The sequence below is a fragment of the Rhinolophus sinicus genome, linkage group LG02, assembly GCF_036562045.2.
Source record: "Rhinolophus sinicus isolate RSC01 linkage group LG02, ASM3656204v1, whole genome shotgun sequence".
NCBI lineage: Eukaryota > Metazoa > Chordata > Mammalia > Chiroptera > Rhinolophidae > Rhinolophus > Rhinolophus sinicus.
In genome coordinates, this window is record NC_133752.1 from 54435046 (window position 1) to 54453771 (window position 18726).

Below are 18726 nucleotides of genomic sequence, written 5' to 3' on the forward strand. Positions count from 1 at the left end.
AAAGGAAGGAAAAAATTAGAAATATTTGTGACTAACAGAATTGAAGGGTACTGATGACTTTTTGTACGCTTTCTTCAGCATCAGCACCGGAGAATACAATAATCACAACGATAAAGGGAAATATTTATTTCTCCATGATCTGCCCATCTTGGAGCTGGACCACCAGAGGTACTTCAATCTAAGTAAGGTTCATAATGTCCTTGAAATGTCCAAGTTCTGGCTTTAATGGTGATAGCTTGTTGTCTTCTCAACTCGCCTAATTCCAGAGGCTGAAGACTGACTAAAAAAATGCCCATCTGCTGTACCATCTCATCATGGGTTATAACCTTTGGCTTTCCTCAAGCTGTTTAGTTGAGACAAAACGCAAAAGACAATTTTAGTAGTGGGAAAAAATGTCTAGTGTGTACTATTCTTCAACCAAAGAGTCTGAGCCCAGAAAAATGCAGGTGGTAGAAAATATTACTTAGTGTTGTTTAATTTTCCTTCTACTCGCCTAGAAAACTCCTTGTTTTCCAAAAACACAGTTCTGGCTGGTAGCTATGGTATTTGCCCGCCGGATACCCTGCTAGGTACCTTCAACAAAACTCCCAGGAGGCTGTGGCGATCTTGCTTTGTGGGATCAGTTCCTAGGACAGGAACACTAAGGACACTGGAATGGGAAGTAGTGGAGAAAATAAGCCATGCTTCCTGTCACATCTCCCACACTCCTGCTGGACAGGGTTAAGACAAGTCAAATGTCGTCATTCCTGTTTTTCAGATAGATAATGAGAGAAACTAACAGGTCCATGAAGTCAGGCCAGGAGTTTTTAACCTCTGAGCTTGCATTTCCTAGGCTTGCCCCTGTAAATGTCACCGGCTGATACTTTCCTGTAGAAAACCAAATGATACCAAAATCCCAAGCAGTAACTAACTGAGCAGCAACATTCCTCTCACTCCAACCTCAGGAAAGGGCCTTCTGCTTATTCAAGTGTTTTGGGATCCATTTCAACCTCACATCTTGAGAAGTAGTTTCTAGAAACAGCTTTTAAAAAACTAAATAGTTGAAAGAAAAGAAGGTAACAGCCTTGTGTTTTCCTTATTCCTACAAATATGACTTCTTTTGAAATGAATACTGTGTGCTCTTTTTTGGAAGGAACTCAAAGCACTTTCATTAATAATTGAATTGACATCATTTAAAGAATTCTCGGTACGGCTCTGAATCGCTGGTATTTTAAGGGACGGTATGATGAGAACTCTTCCTCTCAGTTTCTGCTCAACTCAGCTCCCCAGCGTTCTCAGGCTCCTTCAATCTAAGTAAGGTTATAATGTCTGAAATGTCCTAGTTCTGGTTTTGATGATGACAGGTCAGCAGTGCTGAAAGGGTAGCCACCGAGTAAGCAGAGTTCAGTGGGCGAGGAAGGGCCAAAGAAGGTGACACCGCTGAACAGCAGTCGAGGACCAGGCTCAGGCATTTAACCCCCTCAGTCCTTCCCCTGCAGACCCTGCTTTGGTTTTTAGACACCGAGGCCGGGCAGAACCGGGAGCCTATCGCTGCAGGAGCTGATGTGGGCTCCGGGCGCCACGGATAAGGAAGAACCGAAGGGGACGGAAGTGCCTAGGTCTGATCCAGGGACACATCTGTGGGAGGGACCAATACACATTTTCACATTTTGTGGCATTTTGATTTCTGAAAGCTATTTGCTGGGATGTAATGTGATAGATCACAGCTCCGCCATATATGCTAAAACAAGTACACTAAGCAGTCAGTTCAGTCGCTTCTGGCCCAAATGTTGCATAGTTGGATGGTATTTGAATTTTTTTTATTTTATGAAGCTCTCAAAATATGGAAATTTGGACTTTAAAATGAAGTTAAAAGGGATTTGAATAACCGAAGGCAACAAGGGAAAGTTGGCTGTACTACATAGCCATTTCTTTGCCAGGCAGAGATCTTCCAAAAACCCCACCAACTTCTACCTGCAGAATTCACTAGGGTTCAGGATCCATTTCAAGCCCTCAGGAATTGGGGTTTTGGGTGGGTTTCCTTTTGTTTTAATTTGGAAAATCATCGACATTTATCCACGGAACTGCTGATTGGGGCTAAACCGTTAACTTGCCCTATGTGAGATGCTATTTATAAGGGCTCTTTCTCTAAACATAGTTTAAAGGACCCACCCTCCCACCCACCATCTGCATGCGACCATCCTGTTGGGCCCTGTCTCACCTCCTTGTAGCTCCGGGACGAACACTGGACAGAGCAGCAGTGAGGGCCCAACCAGTAGTCAGGGGACCCAGCCCTGACAGAAAACTCACCTTCAGGCAAGTCACTTGACCTTGTGTGTTTTCTCACCACAGCAAGGGGATAATAATACCTGCCTAAAATTCATAATATTTAAATACTGAGCTCTTTCTCTGTGGCAGGCACTATTTAAGTGTTTTACTATTCAATTACTACTCACAACAACCCCATTAGATAGATACTATTATTATCCCAGTTTTATTGATGAGGAAAGTGAGGTTATTTAACTTGCCTAAGCTCGTGCGGCTAGAAAGTGCCAGAGCCAGGCTTCAACCCAGGTCGTCTGGCTCTTGGTTGTCAACCAAGGTTCAGGCTTTTAATCACTACATTAAAATCGCTCAAAAGAATATTATGAAGTCCAAATAAAATAAAGCTTGTGCAAGCACTTCGGAAAAGACAGAAGTATTACACACATTCCAGTTATTTGTGTGTGTGTGTGTGTGTGTGCTGTCATTAAGATTAGGGAACAATCTGAAGAGTATACAACACTCCTTTTAGGAAGATGCCTGCAGGGAAACACTCAGCCTCCCCTCCACACACAACTTTGTTCAGATGACTTGTACTAGCACTGCTGCCAAATACCCAGTTGGCTTCTGCTGACTGACTTTCTTCCTCTTAAACACGAGTAATGCAGGACTGCCAGCCACATGGCTGGGGTTTAGGGACAGAGTGGAATTCAGGCCCCTGGAATAAAAACTAGGGAGGATCCAGGCATCAGCACTTGGCTGTTTTCTTAGCTGAATTTTACCCAGAGAGAGAAGGCAATTTCTGAGGACAGAAATGGAATCAAACCTCCGTCTCCTCTTGTGTAACCCAAGGAAAGCACAAAGATCATGGGGACGCACTCGACTGCCATTTCAAGTATCTTCTAGCATATCCTCTGTCAAGAGTGGTTCTTTACCATTTTCTCTCAGGAAGGCTTGTGACCAGAAAGTTATCATATTTACTTAGTCTCTTGGTATCAGGAATCTTTGATACATAAGAAACAATATTACATTTCTTTAAATTCAACTAAACTCATCTCCCACCCTCCCTAAATGACCTTCCTGTTCTCCCTATTTCAGTCATGACTGTCAGCTTGGCCAGGAACTGGGAGTCATCCTTGACTCTTTCCTTTCTTCCACGCTCTACATCTAATCTGTTACCAGGTTCTGTCCGTTTTACTTCCTTTATTATTATTATTTTTTCTTAAATCCCATCTGTTTATCACCACTCCTACTGCATGCCCTTAGACCTGTCATCACTATCCTGAATGGCTGTAACACCTTCCCAACGACCCTCTCTTCCTCCCGTCTGACTCCACACAGCTGCCAGACTTCTACAATGCACATATGTCACGTCTCCCTGCTGTTATACCTTGGGGGTGAGTGGGGGTGATGTGTGCTGGATGCTGGCCAGGATAGCATAAGCCCACTACAGCCTTTCTCCCCACTTATTACAGTGAACATCCCTGTAAAGTGAAGCTGGCAAGGGCCTTGAGGAGGGGAGCCAAACGTGAAGGGCAGCTCAGAATGGGATGAGTTTCCTATTTCTCCCCACCTTTTTATGTTCTGACTCTAACCTGAGGAGAACCCCAAGGCAGAACTACACAGACTGCAGCGCAATGCTAACACTCTGAGAAAAGCCCTATCTTTAAAACCAGAGGACTAGAAAAGGGCCGCTGTGAGCTAAAGAGTGGAGGGAAATCCTGTTTTTAACTCTCCCGTCTCTTTTTTTCATCTCCCAGACCTGCCCCCAAAGGATGGTTTCACACAGGCACTTAAAATTCCACGAGAAAATCCTTCTTTCTGGTCAGAAGAATTAGGAAAAGGACCATGTGGTCTAAAGAGTATGAGGGAAATCCCCACTATTTTTTTCTCTCTTGTTGAGGGTGGCCCCAGCCATGTAGAATGGCACAAGTTACTATAACCATGAGAACTTACTTGTCTTTCTAGCCAGAAGCCCAGGAAAAGGGGCTGCTGGGAGCAAAGAGTGTGGGGAAAATACTGGACAGGAGAAAGCTAGAAAAAAGATCCCCACACTCTGTGTGCGAACTGGCGTTAAGTCTTAGGCTCACCCTCAAGCTGCATGTGTGTGGGACAGACCCCAAGTAGTATGGCAAAGGCTTTGAGAACTGAACATGCTAGAAACAGCTACCCAAATCCCAGGCAAAGCCCTGAACAGGGCACATTTGTGTGGGACAGATCTATTTAACAGAGCAAACGCTCTGAACATGGAACTGACGTTGGAACCACCACTCGAAGGTGGTACAGAACTTGTAGTCTCAACCTAACTATGTTGATTGCCTGCTAAAACAAACAAAGAAACAAACAAAATCAACATTCTCCAGAGGATTTTAACAGAACCCAGAGTTTCATAATGTAATACTCAAAATGTTCAGAATACAATACAAAAAGAACCAGTAAAATGTGAGCAATCTCAGGGGAAGACAATGAACAGGTGCTAACACTAAGAAGAATCTCAATGTTAGGAGGACCAAAGCCTTTCAAATAGCTTTTATAACCATGTTCCGTGGTAAAAGTAAATACTCTTAAAATGAAAACAGACGTTCTTGGCAAAGAAATAGACACAACAAAAAACTGACTAGAAATTTTAGAATTGAAAACTGTAATATTTGAAAAACAAATCACTGGCAGAATGGAAACAGGAAACTCAATGAACTTGAAGGTACACCAGTAGGAATTATCTAATCAGAAGAACTGACAGAAAAGAGATTAAAAAAATAAAATAAACAGAGCTTCTGGGACTTGTGGGGGCAATAACAAAAGGTCTAACATTTGTATCACTGGAGTCCCAAACAGAGAAAAGAACAACTTAGTGCACGAACAATATTTGAAGACATAATGGCTGAAAACTTCCTGAGTTTGGTAAAAGACATACATTTACATAATCAAGAAGCCTGGCAAACCCCAAACAGAATAAACCAAAGAAAATCAGGCCCATACACATCATAATAAAACTACTAGAAATCAAAGATAAAAAATTTTGAAAGCAGCCAGAGAAAAACCACATTGCACATAGGAGGAACAAGTATTTAAATAACTGTGCGTCCCTCATCAGAAACCATGGAAGCCAGAAGAAAGTGGAACAATTTTAAAGTGCTGAAAGAAAAAGAACAGGCACCCCAGAATTCCATATCCAGTGAAAGTATCCTTCAGGAATGACAGCGGAATAAAGACATTCTTACATCAAGAAAAACTAAAAGGATTTGTCACCAGCATACATATTCTAAAAGAAATGCTAAAGGAAATTTTCTAGGCTGAAAGGGAGACAGACAGAAACTTGGAATATTAAGAATGAAGGAAAAGGAACAGAAATGGGCAGCTGCGAACCATCTGGGTCACTACTGATATCTTGGGGAAAGCCAATTCTGAGAAACAACAGATTCTTTTTGCCTTTTGGAATTTTCTACCAAGTCTCCAAGCCAAAGCCTTTTTTCTTCAGAATAGAGAATCATGGGCTCTGTTTAAGCAGATTTTGCCAACAGATATGGCAGGGTTTAGCCAAAGAATTGAAAGCTCTGATATTAAATTGTTTTTAGTGTTTATGTGTGTCAGAAGTTCACACAATGAAAATGTTTCAAATTTTAAGTAACATTTATATTTACTTGGAATAGTATACTTCATTATCTAGAATAAATAAAAATTATAGACTATATAAATAGAAAATATATTAAAGTAGAATTGATTTTAAAATACTAATTTCAATTTTTAAAATATTAGTAAATCAGGACTCTAGTTTCCATTGATTCAATGAGTTTCATGCCTAGAAATGCATCTTAAGTTATTAATAACTTTAAATATTAGGTAACAAATTATTACTTTGTAAAAGTTGGTGGGGGGGGCTACACTCTGCCTCAGAACAACCTGGGGAATGAACATTGATCAAAAGCATCATTTTTTAAAATCATTATTAGAAAAGCTTGTTGTATATCAGGAAGAGAATTGCATTTTCAACTTTATGCTGAACATATTAATAGAGGTCTTCAACTCATTAAAAAGCTCATAGATTTCCTGTGTTTCCAAGTCAGATATGCAAATGTAAATGAAACTAATGAAAATTCTGTTATACAGTAATAAACTTGTTCATTAAAAAAAGCGGAAAAAAAAATTTCAAAGGATACTCCATTACCACAGGATATAATCTGAACCCTGCGGCATTTCACACAAAGGCCCATGAGACCTCCATGACCTTTTGGCTTCTGTGGATCCTTCCAGTCTCATCTCCCACTATATGACCTTCCTTTATTTTGTAGGTCTGGTAATTTCTAATTTAATCATTTTGTTTTACATCCCAGAATATCAAACTACTGGAAGTACCTTTCTTCAATACGCAATAAAACTCCCTATGTTTTTTCACACCTCTAGGTCTTTTCCCATGCTGTTCCCTTTGTCTTGAATTCCCCCTTCTTCTGGTCCTGACTCATTCTGATTACTTCAGTGTAAAATGTAACAATACAGGTATCAGTGGTTTTGTGAAAATAAAGAATATAGCACTATGTTAAAAACAACAACAAAAAAAACATAGTCCACACCTAGAACGTAAGAAGTGCTCGATAAATGGTACCTAACGTTATTTCCCATGAGGATTAACCCTCCATTCCTTCGTATTCTCAGTCTAAAAATCAATTTTGCCACATAATCCTTGGAGTGAGAGGGTGATAATAAAGTGATGAAAAATTGTTTAAAAAAATAAATTAAGATGGGGAGGAAAAAGTAACGAGTAAAGCAGTGTATGTCTACATACAAACCACCACCACAAACTGCAAAACGTTCAGTTAAAGATGTTATGACAAGTCGGTACTTGTAATGGTGCTTCTGTAACTGGTTCTTTGGGATAAATACAGACAGACCAGAGCAAGGTGTTTTATTCCCCTGCCCAATCAGAGGACCCATTAAATGGGGACACTCAGCAGCACTGAGGTAGGGGTATGCCAAGACGTGTGCTATAAAGCAGGTGTTTAAATGGGAAAACCTTGGGCTGGCAAAGCATGTGTCACTACTGGGCTGCATTAGCATGTCAGCCATGTCCCATGAGCCCATGGAGGGGAGCAGTACAGGGACAATACCACTGCTGGAGGTGCTTCCAAATCTCTAAGTCCTCCTGTCCCTAATCCCCTGCTCCCAGGGTCTATGAGCCTGTAGTCTCATTCCATCACATAAAGACGAGGACATGTATTACATGCTTAGGACATGTATTATCAAGTAAATGAAAATGGAATCACATAAGAAAGTTTCTCCTGGAATTGGTACCACTGAGAACCACTTACATTCCAGGCTCAGCAAGAGGCAAGCTTTAGCAGAATCTTTTTTCAGCATGCAGGCCTGAGCTGTATGAGGGCCATGCCCACGGTGGCAGGCAGCCCCTCTGGGGCTGTAGGGAAAGTGGAACGGCAAGAACTTTCTCTCCTGCAGGCACAGCCCAGCTCAGATCTTCTCGGCATGTGGGAACATCGCAGCAGCAGCATGGTCATTTTCAAAATGCTTAGCATTTCAAATTTCTGTAGGAGTATCAAATGCTAACAACTAAATTCCAATACTGTGTTTTCAAGCTGCATTGGGGTATTGCAAAGAGAGTTGGGGAATCTAAAGATTAACATTACCTTTTCCCAGAAGGGTCTTTTTACCATCGGTCTTCTCTTTCTTTCAAGTTTCTATATTTTCTAGTTTTCCTTTTGACCATGAACCATGAGATGAAAATTACACAGGCTGTTGGCATTGGCTGGCCAGCTCTGACAAATGCTGGGGTCCCTGTGTTGGACTAGGCAGCCGGGCACCTGGGTTCTAGTCCCAGCTCTGACTTCTACAAAATAACTTATTCTCACTTAACCTTCACTTTTGTCATTTTTATAAATGAAAATGACAGGTGAGCTGTGAGGAAATTGCTCCAAGTGCCATGTATGTCCCAAGCCCTGTGATGATGTGGGTGAGGTTGGTGATGCGACAGGCCCCTCCCCTTCTGCCTGAAGGGGCCAGTAACCCTGCTCGGACCTTAACTACCTTTCAGAGGAGAGAACACAGGTCCCAATTTTGTACCTTCTTTTCGTTGACATCTGCCTGCTCCTCTTCCTCATTCACCTCTTCTGGCATGTCTTTGATTTTGTTCAGAAGTTCAGCCTTGGGAGCAGACACACTGTAGTAGGCAGGGCAGTTGACCAACATCCCCACGGTGTCCTTGTTGTCACTCCTGGGTCATAAAGAACAAAAAATATAGCCACACACAGCACATCCCAGAAGCTCCATTTCGCCACCTGTCTCCATTCAGAAATATGTAAAAAATCCTATTTCTTCCCAGGAATTAGGATGAACTAGCTCATGAATATTGACCATGGGTGGGGCTCTTGAAGCCACATGAACTCAGGATGAAAACCATCAAAGGAAGTATTAGGAAGGGGAGGAGTGGGAGTCAGGGCCGGACTTGCCACAGGACTCTGGCCAAGTCATTTGTCCTCTCTGCATGTCCGTCCTTTTGTGATAAATGTAAGAATGTTATTGACTCCCTATTTCACAGAAAGACGATGGGGAGCCATGACTCAATCAATGTGAACATATTTTAAAGGTGCTGTATAAGTCTCAGATTGTAGGTTATTTCCTACTCTTCCAGGGTTACACATTATCTTTCTGGTGCCTACTATAATTGTTATTAGAACGCTTATAAATTCTTCTTTTCCTGTAAGCCTGATATCCCATATAAGCCTGGAAAATCTGGACCTTGCTGGTCAATGAATACAAGAGGTGAAATCTACTCACTGATTGCACAGCAGGGGGTTTCCAGGCCGAGAAAAATTGGGTGTTGAGAAACATGTTTTCTAGTATCCCTCTTTTACTATATAGTCCAGCTGCCTTTCAGACTATAGATCAGATTCTATCCACTCCATAAATAACTCTATGGAAGTATGTTAGGTTCCCTTGAAGAGGTATTTCAAAACTATTCAATCCTGTGACATTATTTAACATATAGACCATCATTTTACTATGGAATAAAGAACCACAAGTCATTTTTACTAGTTTCCTATTTGATGGGGCTATTCCTCTAAGCAATATAATTACATTTAATCCAGTTAATTGAAAAAATAGGCAAAAGGACTTTTGATATGTATTTTTTCCCACCAGATATATTCATTGTGTTACAAATTAGCCTCGTAGGCTGTTTGATAACTAAACCTCACAATGGCTATTTTCAGTCTCACGCACAACAGAACGATGCTCATTTTCACCAGAAGATGGCGCAGGCCATCCTTTTGAAATTGCTCCTGCAAAAGCCATTTCACTTCTAAATTGACGAAAGAACATACATTCTCAACAATAATGCTAGGAAATGGCTTTTCTAAGGATGTACTTGTAAATTACCTTGGTCTTTCTACAGCCAGGGTTCAGAGACCAGAATGAAGTGAGCGGAAGCCCCTAACTGTGACCTACCACAACCACCTGTGGTGAACTGACTGGCACACCCACATCTTTGGGCCGCACGTGGTACCGAGTGGATTGCCTTGCATATTGTAGGTGCTCAGTAAATGTTTGCTAAATACATGACCCTGGATAAGTCACTTCACCTCAATTAGTCTCTGGCAAATCTGAAAAAGAAGGGGATGGAGAAAGTAACTGACTGTTTAGGCCTTGTATTAGTACGATAACATATCAAAGAACTTTTAAGAAGCTCTTTACTTTCTCCCCTCCCCTCCAAATTAAAACATGGTATTCCTGTTAGCAATTTATTTAGGTCACTTGGAAATGTCTAAACTGCAAGCCCAAATTTAGATGAAATGCTCTGTTTTTATTTAGCTTGGAAACCACTAACTGTGGAGCTCCAATCTGCCAATCCAGTTTTCATTGAAAATTAAAAAGAAAATAAAAAACACTCTAAATCTTTCCTACAGTAGTACTTTAAGGAACTCAAACATGCAAGAAAATATTAAAGTCACCCAGGGGAAAGCAAAGAATGAAAAACAGACTGCTCGTGGTGTGTTCACCCTGTGGCTGGACGCTGGGACATGTGGTACAGAACAGTAAACGTGCAGCTCAGGGAACTTCAGGAGCGGAGGCTCACGGGCTGAACAAAACCACGACAGTGCACCCCATTCACACCTTTCTTGATTTTCAGAGCATGAGCAAACATTCACCCTAACTCTTCAAAGGCGAATGTCGGTGTAGTCAATAAATGTACGTCTCTAGACTCTCGTCCCTTTTACAAAGACCGCGTTGGCCGCCGCCGCAGAGAGGGCTCTGCTGTGCTCGCCGGTTCTACTTGCTCCTCTCTGCACTGACCCCTGTGGGTGTCTCTGTAATGGTACCTCTGTCCAAGAATGGGAGGTGGCGCGTTTGCTGAGTTAGGGGCACAGTGTAATCACTGAGATAGCAGGCCAGGTCACGGTGCTGACTTCACACACAGATGCCATCACTCGTGTGTTCTATGACTTCAGCGGGGCACAGTCTTAATTTCCCTGTGCCCCCACTTGTAAAATGGAGAAAAAATTGGTGGCTATCTCAGAGGTTCTTGTGAAGATTAAACAAGATGATGTCTCTATAAGGAAATTAATATAATGCCTGACACAAAGAACATGAACAATAGGTATTAACGGCAATTATTATTATTACTATTATTATTTTTGATGTTGGGCACGTGCCTGGTAACTCAATGTCAGTCTGTCCCACATTCCACTCTTCAGAGCCACTCCCCTAAGGCTGAGATGGAATGTCACTCTTTGGTCAGTATCTCCGAAAGCAAGAAAAGATCAGGTAGGTAGTCCAGACTTATCACCCAGTAGACAGAGTTCATTTGGAAGTCTCTTTGGGGATATTACCAGGGACTTACCTCTTGCCTTCATATCCTGGGTAGCTGACAGTTCCCTGCATGGCCTTCCTCTTTACACTGTTTTCCTGCAGCAAGTTAACATCTTGGGGAAACAAACCTTCCATCAAATCCATAGTTGTCTTCATTCTGGAGTCTGGATCCAAAATGTCTGCCAGAGATTTGTCTTGGTGGACAATTTCCTTGGCCAGAGCCTCTGTTCTGATATCTTCTGAGGTCTTCTGAGGACCAGAACTGACATTCTTTTCTAACCCCTGAGTCCCACTGATTGGGTTGTGGACGAGGCCTTGGGTCAGGATGGGAGGTGGCTGCTCTGGGCTTGGCTGCCAGCCAAGAGACCCGGCATGTTGGGGCAGAGCACCAGTGGTGGAGGGCGGGCTGGTCTCATTGGGCTCTGAATCCTTGATAGAAGTGTGAGATCTGAAAGCCAGTACCTGACTATCAACCAAATGGGCTGCACCAGGCATGGGCCTTTCCTTGGCAATTGTCACATTGGCAAATGTGCTGGAGCTATTGGAGATATTTAAGAAAAAAAAAAAAGTGGTAAGAAGGGTGAGGAGGAGAGGGTAAAGGAAGACTGAGGGAGTTTTCACCACCAGGGCTGTAGCTTCCCACATCAGGAGTGGGGTGGGGTAGCCACACTTCTGAGGTTACTACCCCAAAACTGTAGGGTCCTAAAGGGCCTTCAATCTAGCCCACTAGTTGGTCACAGTGAGGTTGTGTGACTTTAAGGGGGGGGTGAATCCAGTAGGAATTCAATTTTGGTGTACGTTGCTTTCAGATCCCAGAGCTTTTTGAAAGGTCCAGGTGAACAGAGGGTAGTGGTAAATCACTCTGGTATTTAGAGGGAGGTGCTATCACAAAGGTGATAGCAGGCAATGTGGTGTTTTTTTTTGTATTGTGAAAGATCAGTTGTCCTAAGAAGTATCTGTTGGGAAATGCTTCGTCCCCATTCTTCTGGCTTCCAAGAACAGGTTTTCCCTAAGCATTACTGACCTTTAGCCTACTCTTTATCCCTCCCTATGGACACGGAGTACCTTTGGAAAGAGCAGCTGACCACAGCCCATTCACAGCCCAGCCTCTTCTCCTTCTTTTGAGAGAGTAAGGCTTTCTCTAGGCTTGCTCTTGCATTCTCTTTCTATATATATAAATAAATAAAACACACACACACGTCTGTGTATGCCTCACATGGCCTATAACTAGGCAGGTAAACCTATTTAATTTTGGGCTCAGTATCAGGAGGCCCACTTAACACTCAGATAGAAGACATATTCTCCAGTATCAGCTCTGTAAGTAACACAAATGATATTTTTCTCTTCTGTATGCTTTCCTCTTTTCCCTCATTACTTCACTGATTCAGAACTTGGGCAGGGAAGAGGGATGCTATTTATCTGGACCCTTTGAACTTACCAGGTCCACAGACGTGAACCATGCCTCTTGGGTTTTGGCTCTCATTTTTCACTGCTGTCACTCCCTGGTGGGCAGTGACGGCTGGAATAACGACCACCCCAGGTAAACAAGTGAAACCGCTCTGCCAGTTTCATGAGCTGGGCTTGTATAGAAAGCCTCCACCTCAGGGCTCTCCTGTGGCCAAAGGAGGAGGGTCTGGGAAGCCTGAAGCATGAAAATCGTAGTAGTGAGGGGAAACCTTCCCTCCGCGGCTAAAGGCTTGCCCTGCCCAGTCTGCCTGCTCACCTGGAACGGAGCTGTTTGTCATCCTCACTGTCCAGCGGTGCCTCACACACAGCTTGGGGAGGAGGTGGAGGAAAGTCATCCCAGCTATTCACTGCGGTGTCTTGGCTTGGTGGAGGGGGTGGGGGTGGGGGAAGAGCTTCAAATGTGGGGCTGGAGGTGGCACTTGGGTGCAAGTCCTTCACAAACACGTCATCATCGCCGGCCTCCTGAGGTGGGGGGGACGCTTGCAGGACCGACTCGGATATTCGGAGGGAGATCCTCCCTGGAGTGTGTGGGACCCCAAGAGGCGTGTCTGCGTCGGAAGTGCTGCTTGAACTTGGGAGACTCTGCTGTTTTTTATAGTGCTTCAGGTTGGCAAACTCAGGCGATGGCGATTCCTCGGGGAGGCCATCCTCTCTGACTGCGTGTGCCCACTTCACTCGAGGTGGGGGAGGCCGCTTCCTCATTCCTTCTTCTACCCCACGCTCTGGACTGTGGGACCCATGGCCTCTTGGGTTGGGAGGCTGGGCCAGGCTGTGACCACTGCTTTTGTGAGTCACTGCCGGGGTATAGGGTGGAAGAGGCTGCTGCCCCGTGTGACTGTCCCTTCTGGTTGGCTGATCATTGGCAGCCTGAGAACAGTAGCTGGAGGGGGCCGGGGAAGGCACAGCTGAGCTGAGTGGGGACAGTGGTACAGCCCTGGTGTCTGTGAGATGCCCTTGCATTCCTGTGGGCAGCGGCCTGGGGCAAGGCGTCCTGCTGGCCTGCCTCGGATGGTCCAGCAGTCCAGGACATTCGCTGGGACCTGAGGCACCAACTGCTTTGCAGCCCGAACCACCCCAACGAGGGCTGGGATGGTGTGTGAGCAACAGCATCTCTTCTCTGCCTCTTTCTGAACAACTGAGTGACCTGGAGCAGGATACAAACAACGAGTATTATAGCTCTGAAGAAAGGGGCAAACACGGAGCCCAAGGTTCATTACACAGCTGGGAAAAACAATTGATAGGGAGAAGGACCCCCAGAGCGCTGCACACTCGCAACCTCTGCCACCAGCTGCTCACACCAAGAACCAAGTTTAAATAAAATACCAGACAGGCAATGGCTCCTACAGGTAAATGTCACACGGCGTTTGCTTTTACTAGCCATGTCTCACTGCCCCCATCACCAAGGCTTCAGGATATAGCCTGAGGACAGGCTCCAGGATATAAAAAGAAAGAAAAAAAGTAGGTACATTTCCTCAGCTCTTGATAGGACTACTTTGGGAACCAGCTCAGGGCCCTGGGGAAAGAGAATGCTGCCTCATTCTGTCCCAGTGTGATCCCTGCAGGGGGAGGTCTGTTTGGAAAGCATCTGTGTGGGCTGCTGAGTGTGTAGGTTTTATTTACAACCTCCTCTCATACGCCTAGTGTTCTCATTTCTTAAAATGGAATGTAAAAAGGAGGGGGAGAGTCTCACCTAAGGAGCTAATAAGCAGTTACCTCTAGAGAAAGAGATTTGACAATAATGAGCAAATAGGGTAAATGGTGATTTAAACAAATGTCCTTTATGTAGGCTGCAAGGAAAATGCCAACAATTTCTAATACTTCTGTTACTGTGTTCTACAGGGAAAAAAATAAAGAGAACAAAACAAAGAAAACAGGAGTCTGCAGTACTGCCTACCTGCCGTGCAAGAGTTAATGTGAGGATATAAGATATCCTCGGCAAAGCACCACCGTTTGTCAATTTCTGACTAGTACGCAAGTGAATCTGGAGAGCAGATGGCACTTTTCACTTTACAGATCCGAATTCTCAGGGAGTGTGGCTCAGGCCCAAGTCAGAGCCCCAGCACAAGCCTGCCATGAAATTGTCTAATGCAGGCAGGGAGATTACAGCATATGGAAGGGAAAGACTGCAAAGACCAAAGAGCTCTTCTTCTGTGGTTATACTTTTTTTCATTATAAATGCAGATGGCTGAATGAGGGGCCCATCTCTCTCTCAGATGCAACCTCTCCCCTACCCTCATGGATCCTTTTCATTTAGAGGTGTTTGTTTGTTTGTTTGTTTGATTTTTTAAACCAGGAACTTCTCAATATCTAGGATTGGCTACTCTGGACTTCTTGGTAGGTTCCCAATTTGATATACAAGAAGCCCAGAAGCAAGAGATTAGCTGGGGGGGCTCTGTACTCCCACGTTATTTATATTCATTTTGGCTTCCCTGGTACCAAACACAAAATGCCCTCTTACTAAATGTCTGTTGAAATAACAATGCCTCTTCTGCCCAACTGTAGAATATGAACTATTTTTAAACTTAGCATCTTCTAATAGGACATGGAATAAACTGGAATCTGATGATTTAATGATTAATTCGAGTACCTTCATTTTCCTTACTCTGTTTCTTGAGACTTTTTAGGGAAGACATCAGTAAAACATTCAATAAAATAGTATAGCACTTATCCTTTAAAGATCCAGTCCAATAAACCTTAATATGATGTTTTCAGTTTATGTTCAATCTTCTTAGTTTACATAAACCATACTTAAATTGCATACTTTTGAAGGTAACATTTGAGTTAAATGCTTGCTTAGTTCGGTTGAGACTTCTCTTTGGTGATTGTTTTGTATTTCTTCAAGAACAAAGACTAGGGTAAAAAAGACTTTGTTTGAGTCTCTTTTTGTGAGAGGCAACTATCTGTTGGTGTGTATGCAGGAATCCTAATATTCAAGAATGGAGTTTGAGAGCAATTAGTCTTTTTTTCCCTTCATAGCATTCTTTTTAGGTGCTAAAAAACATGTAACTTAAAATTTACTGCTCTAAACTTTTTAAATGTTCAGCTCAGTAATGTTAATTATATTCACATTGCTGTGAAACAGATCTCCAGAACTTTTTCATCTTGCAAATTTGAAACTTCAATTAAGCAACAGCTCTTTTACCCCCTCCCCAGCCCTTGTAACCACCATTTTACTTTCTGTTTCTATAAATTTAACTACTTTACATACCACATATAAGTGGAATCACAGAGTATTTGTCTTTTTGTGACTGGCTTATTTCACTTAGCATAATGTCCTCAGTTCTTCCACGTTGTAGCATGTCAGGATTTCCTTCCTTTTTAAGGCTAAATAATATTCCACCATATGTATATACCACATTTTGTTTATTCATCCATCAATAAACATTTGGGTTGTTTCTACTTCCTTGCTATGGTGAATAATACTGCTATAAACATGGGTATAAAAATATCTTTTCAAGACACTTTTTAATTCTTTTGGATAAATATACTTAGAAATGGGATTGCTGGGTCATATGGTAGTTCTATTTTTAATTTTTTGAGAAACTTCCATACTGTTTCCCATTAGCAGTTGCACCATTTTGCAATTGCACCAATAGTACACAAGTATTCCAATTTCTCCACATCCTCACCGACACTTGTCCTTTTATGGTTTTTTTTTTTTTGATACTAGCTATCTTAAGGATCCTAACAGGTATAGGGTAGTATCACATTGTGGTTTTGATTTGCATTTCTCTGATAATTAGTGATGTGGAACATCTTTTCATATGCTTGTTGGCCATTTGTCTATCATCTTTGGAGAAATGCCTATTCAAGTCCTTTTTGTAATCGAGCTGTTTGATTTTTTTGTGGCTGAATTTCGTTTTACCTTTGACTTCGTTTTACCATTACCATTGACTTTTGGCAGTGCTATAGTTCACTGTGAATTTTCCTTTGCTTCTAGCTTTTAATTAATGCATCCAAACTAACCAACGTCCTCAGCCTCACCTTGAATACTTTCTTTACTTTCGGCCCAGCTCCAGAAGCAAGAGCACATAACTGTGGAAGATTGCTCTTGGCAATAAGAAGTAACGTAATACTCACTTGCTGACTATGCTGGCTGCTTCTAAGAGGCAGTACTAGGTTGAGTTATTGAGAAGGTGAATAAAGAAAAAGAGGGAAACAATGACTGAATGAAACATAAGAAAAATTAGGGAACTGGCTTGAAAAATATGGAAGGTAGTAGGAAGGGTTTAAATGTATTATCATTAGTAAATAGACTATAGTAGATAACCCTATGATGCCGCATTAAAACTACACACAAGCATGTGGTTCCGAGGAAACGCTCTTTGGAATTTTCTACTTATTAAGCTCCATGTGAATAGTTCAAAAATTGAAATTCTAAAAAATTGTCCATTAATTTTTCTACCTAGGAGAAATGATTTTGATGGTCAATTTTTAAAAAATGACTTTCCTATTATTTTCAATCCTTAAGTGCCTAAAAATTATGATTTTGGAGCTTTATTTTTTTACTTCAGGTGCTTGCTATGAGTTTGTCTCACTCTGTGAAGCTGTTCGTGAAATGCTCATTCTTGCCTGAGCACTTTAGTCACCGGACCTGATCCTTTGCTCACAGAACTGGAAGAGATCAGATACACAAGAGAGGCCCCATGTGTGAGAACCATAGGATATGCTTTAGAATAGCAGATCCATGAACTAGTCTGATGCTAAACTTATTGGAAGTCACTGCTTCAACAGCACACATTCAAAACCTATTTTGAACTGGTCTAATTCTTAGAGAAAGTCATCTAAATAAAAAAAGTTCCCCACAGCCTAGACAAATAGAAAAGGCAGCTCGTGACCCTATGAAACATCGTAATATCACATTTCAATTCCTTGTAGAGAGGAACCAAAACATTTAACTCCAGCAACATTCATAAGGCAGAGGGCATCAGAAATACACATACGTACCTGGATCCAGGGCCAGCCAAGTGACATGGATCCTTCACAAGACCAAAGCCATTGTTTTCCCCCGAAAGCACATCCTTGAAACACAAGAAAGGCACAGCATTATTACTGACAAATTTACCAAGGGGATAGAGCCAGAAAGGAGCAAGAACAGTTATTGGAGGCCTACTATTTATTGCCAGGCACCCTGGCACTCTCACATGCTATCCCATTTCATTCTCAAAGCCCCAGGAAGTTTGTTAACCCCACTGTACGGATGAGGAGAAAGGCCCAAAAAGGGTAACTTTCCCAAGGTCACAGTTGGCAGAGCTAGGATTTGAATCTCAGTCTGTCTCACCAAGTGCCTCGCCTAAAAAGGGCATTTTCTAAACAAGAGAAGTCTGATCATTATCTCCAAGGTTCAAAACAACTGCTATACTTGAAATACAATGATGCAAATTAATTCAAAGGGCCAAGTTTTTGAAACAGTAATTGGGAAATATGGGAGATGACAGGAAAAGGATAGTGTATAGAATTCAGCAAAAATCTCAAATGTTCTTGGTTATAATTTGAGAAGACATGAATCTGGCTTGTAATCAGGTTAAAATATGTTTTTTCTGGGGAAAACATCTCACCCACATGTAATATCAATATCAGTGGTAGCCATTACTTGTTTTTGTTTTCAATTAGGATAAATACCAGTTTCCTGAAAGGGTCATAGGTCAGTTTTTGATAGTGTAAGCTTCGGCCCATGTGAACAAGTACCTGAAGACAATGTTGCTATTGATGAGAAAACATTTAACTGAATTATTTATAATACGATACAGGTAGAAAACAAAAATTAAATCCATACATAATCCCTAAACTTAATTTCTGCAATGTGTTTCACTCCAAAGAGCTAATTGCTTTCCGCCGTCTTTCCTCCCCCCCCCCCATCAGTGGGAAAGGTACTAATAAGCAATAAAAAGAGCCAAAGGTGGTAGTAGGCACAAAGATGAAACTAACACTTGACTAATAATAGTAAACACATCTATCCCTTACTGGGCATTTATTGTGTGCCAGACACTCTCCTAAATTCTTTATATTCCTCAAATTATGTGCCTGGTGTTGTGTTAGGCACCTGACATTTCTTCAATAATTTCACCTATAGTAATGGGGAGAGGGGAAGTCACTGCAGCTCAGAGAGGTTAAGTATCTTACCCACCCACAGTTAAGTAAGTGGAGGAGCCAGGGTTCAAACCAGGATCTCTTCAAAATCCAAGATCTTTCTTTGGAATCTTA

At 42.2% G+C, this 18726-nt stretch overlaps 1 protein-coding gene and 1 long non-coding RNA gene across 12 annotated transcripts in view; one reads left to right on the forward strand and one right to left on the reverse strand.

Moving 5' to 3' along the window:
* The window catches only part of LOC109440232 (uncharacterized), a 76503-nt gene that overhangs the window by 22752 nt on the left and 35025 nt on the right, over positions 1 to 18726 (forward strand). The window lies entirely within an intron of this gene.
* Positions 1 to 18726, reverse strand: part of SHROOM3 (shroom family member 3) — a 286596-nt gene that overhangs the window by 7143 nt on the left and 260727 nt on the right. For all 11 annotated transcript variants that reach the window (XM_074324430.1, XM_019720366.2, XM_019720389.2 and 8 more), the window contains 4 exons: positions 17470 to 17543; positions 12779 to 13666; positions 11087 to 11593; positions 8311 to 8461 (listed from right to left, as the gene is read on the reverse strand). In XM_074324430.1, coding sequence (XP_074180531.1) covers positions 8311 to 8461; positions 11087 to 11593; positions 12779 to 13666; positions 17470 to 17543 — 1620 coding nt within the window. The remainder of the gene's footprint in view (positions 1 to 8310; positions 8462 to 11086; positions 11594 to 12778; positions 13667 to 17469; positions 17544 to 18726) is intronic.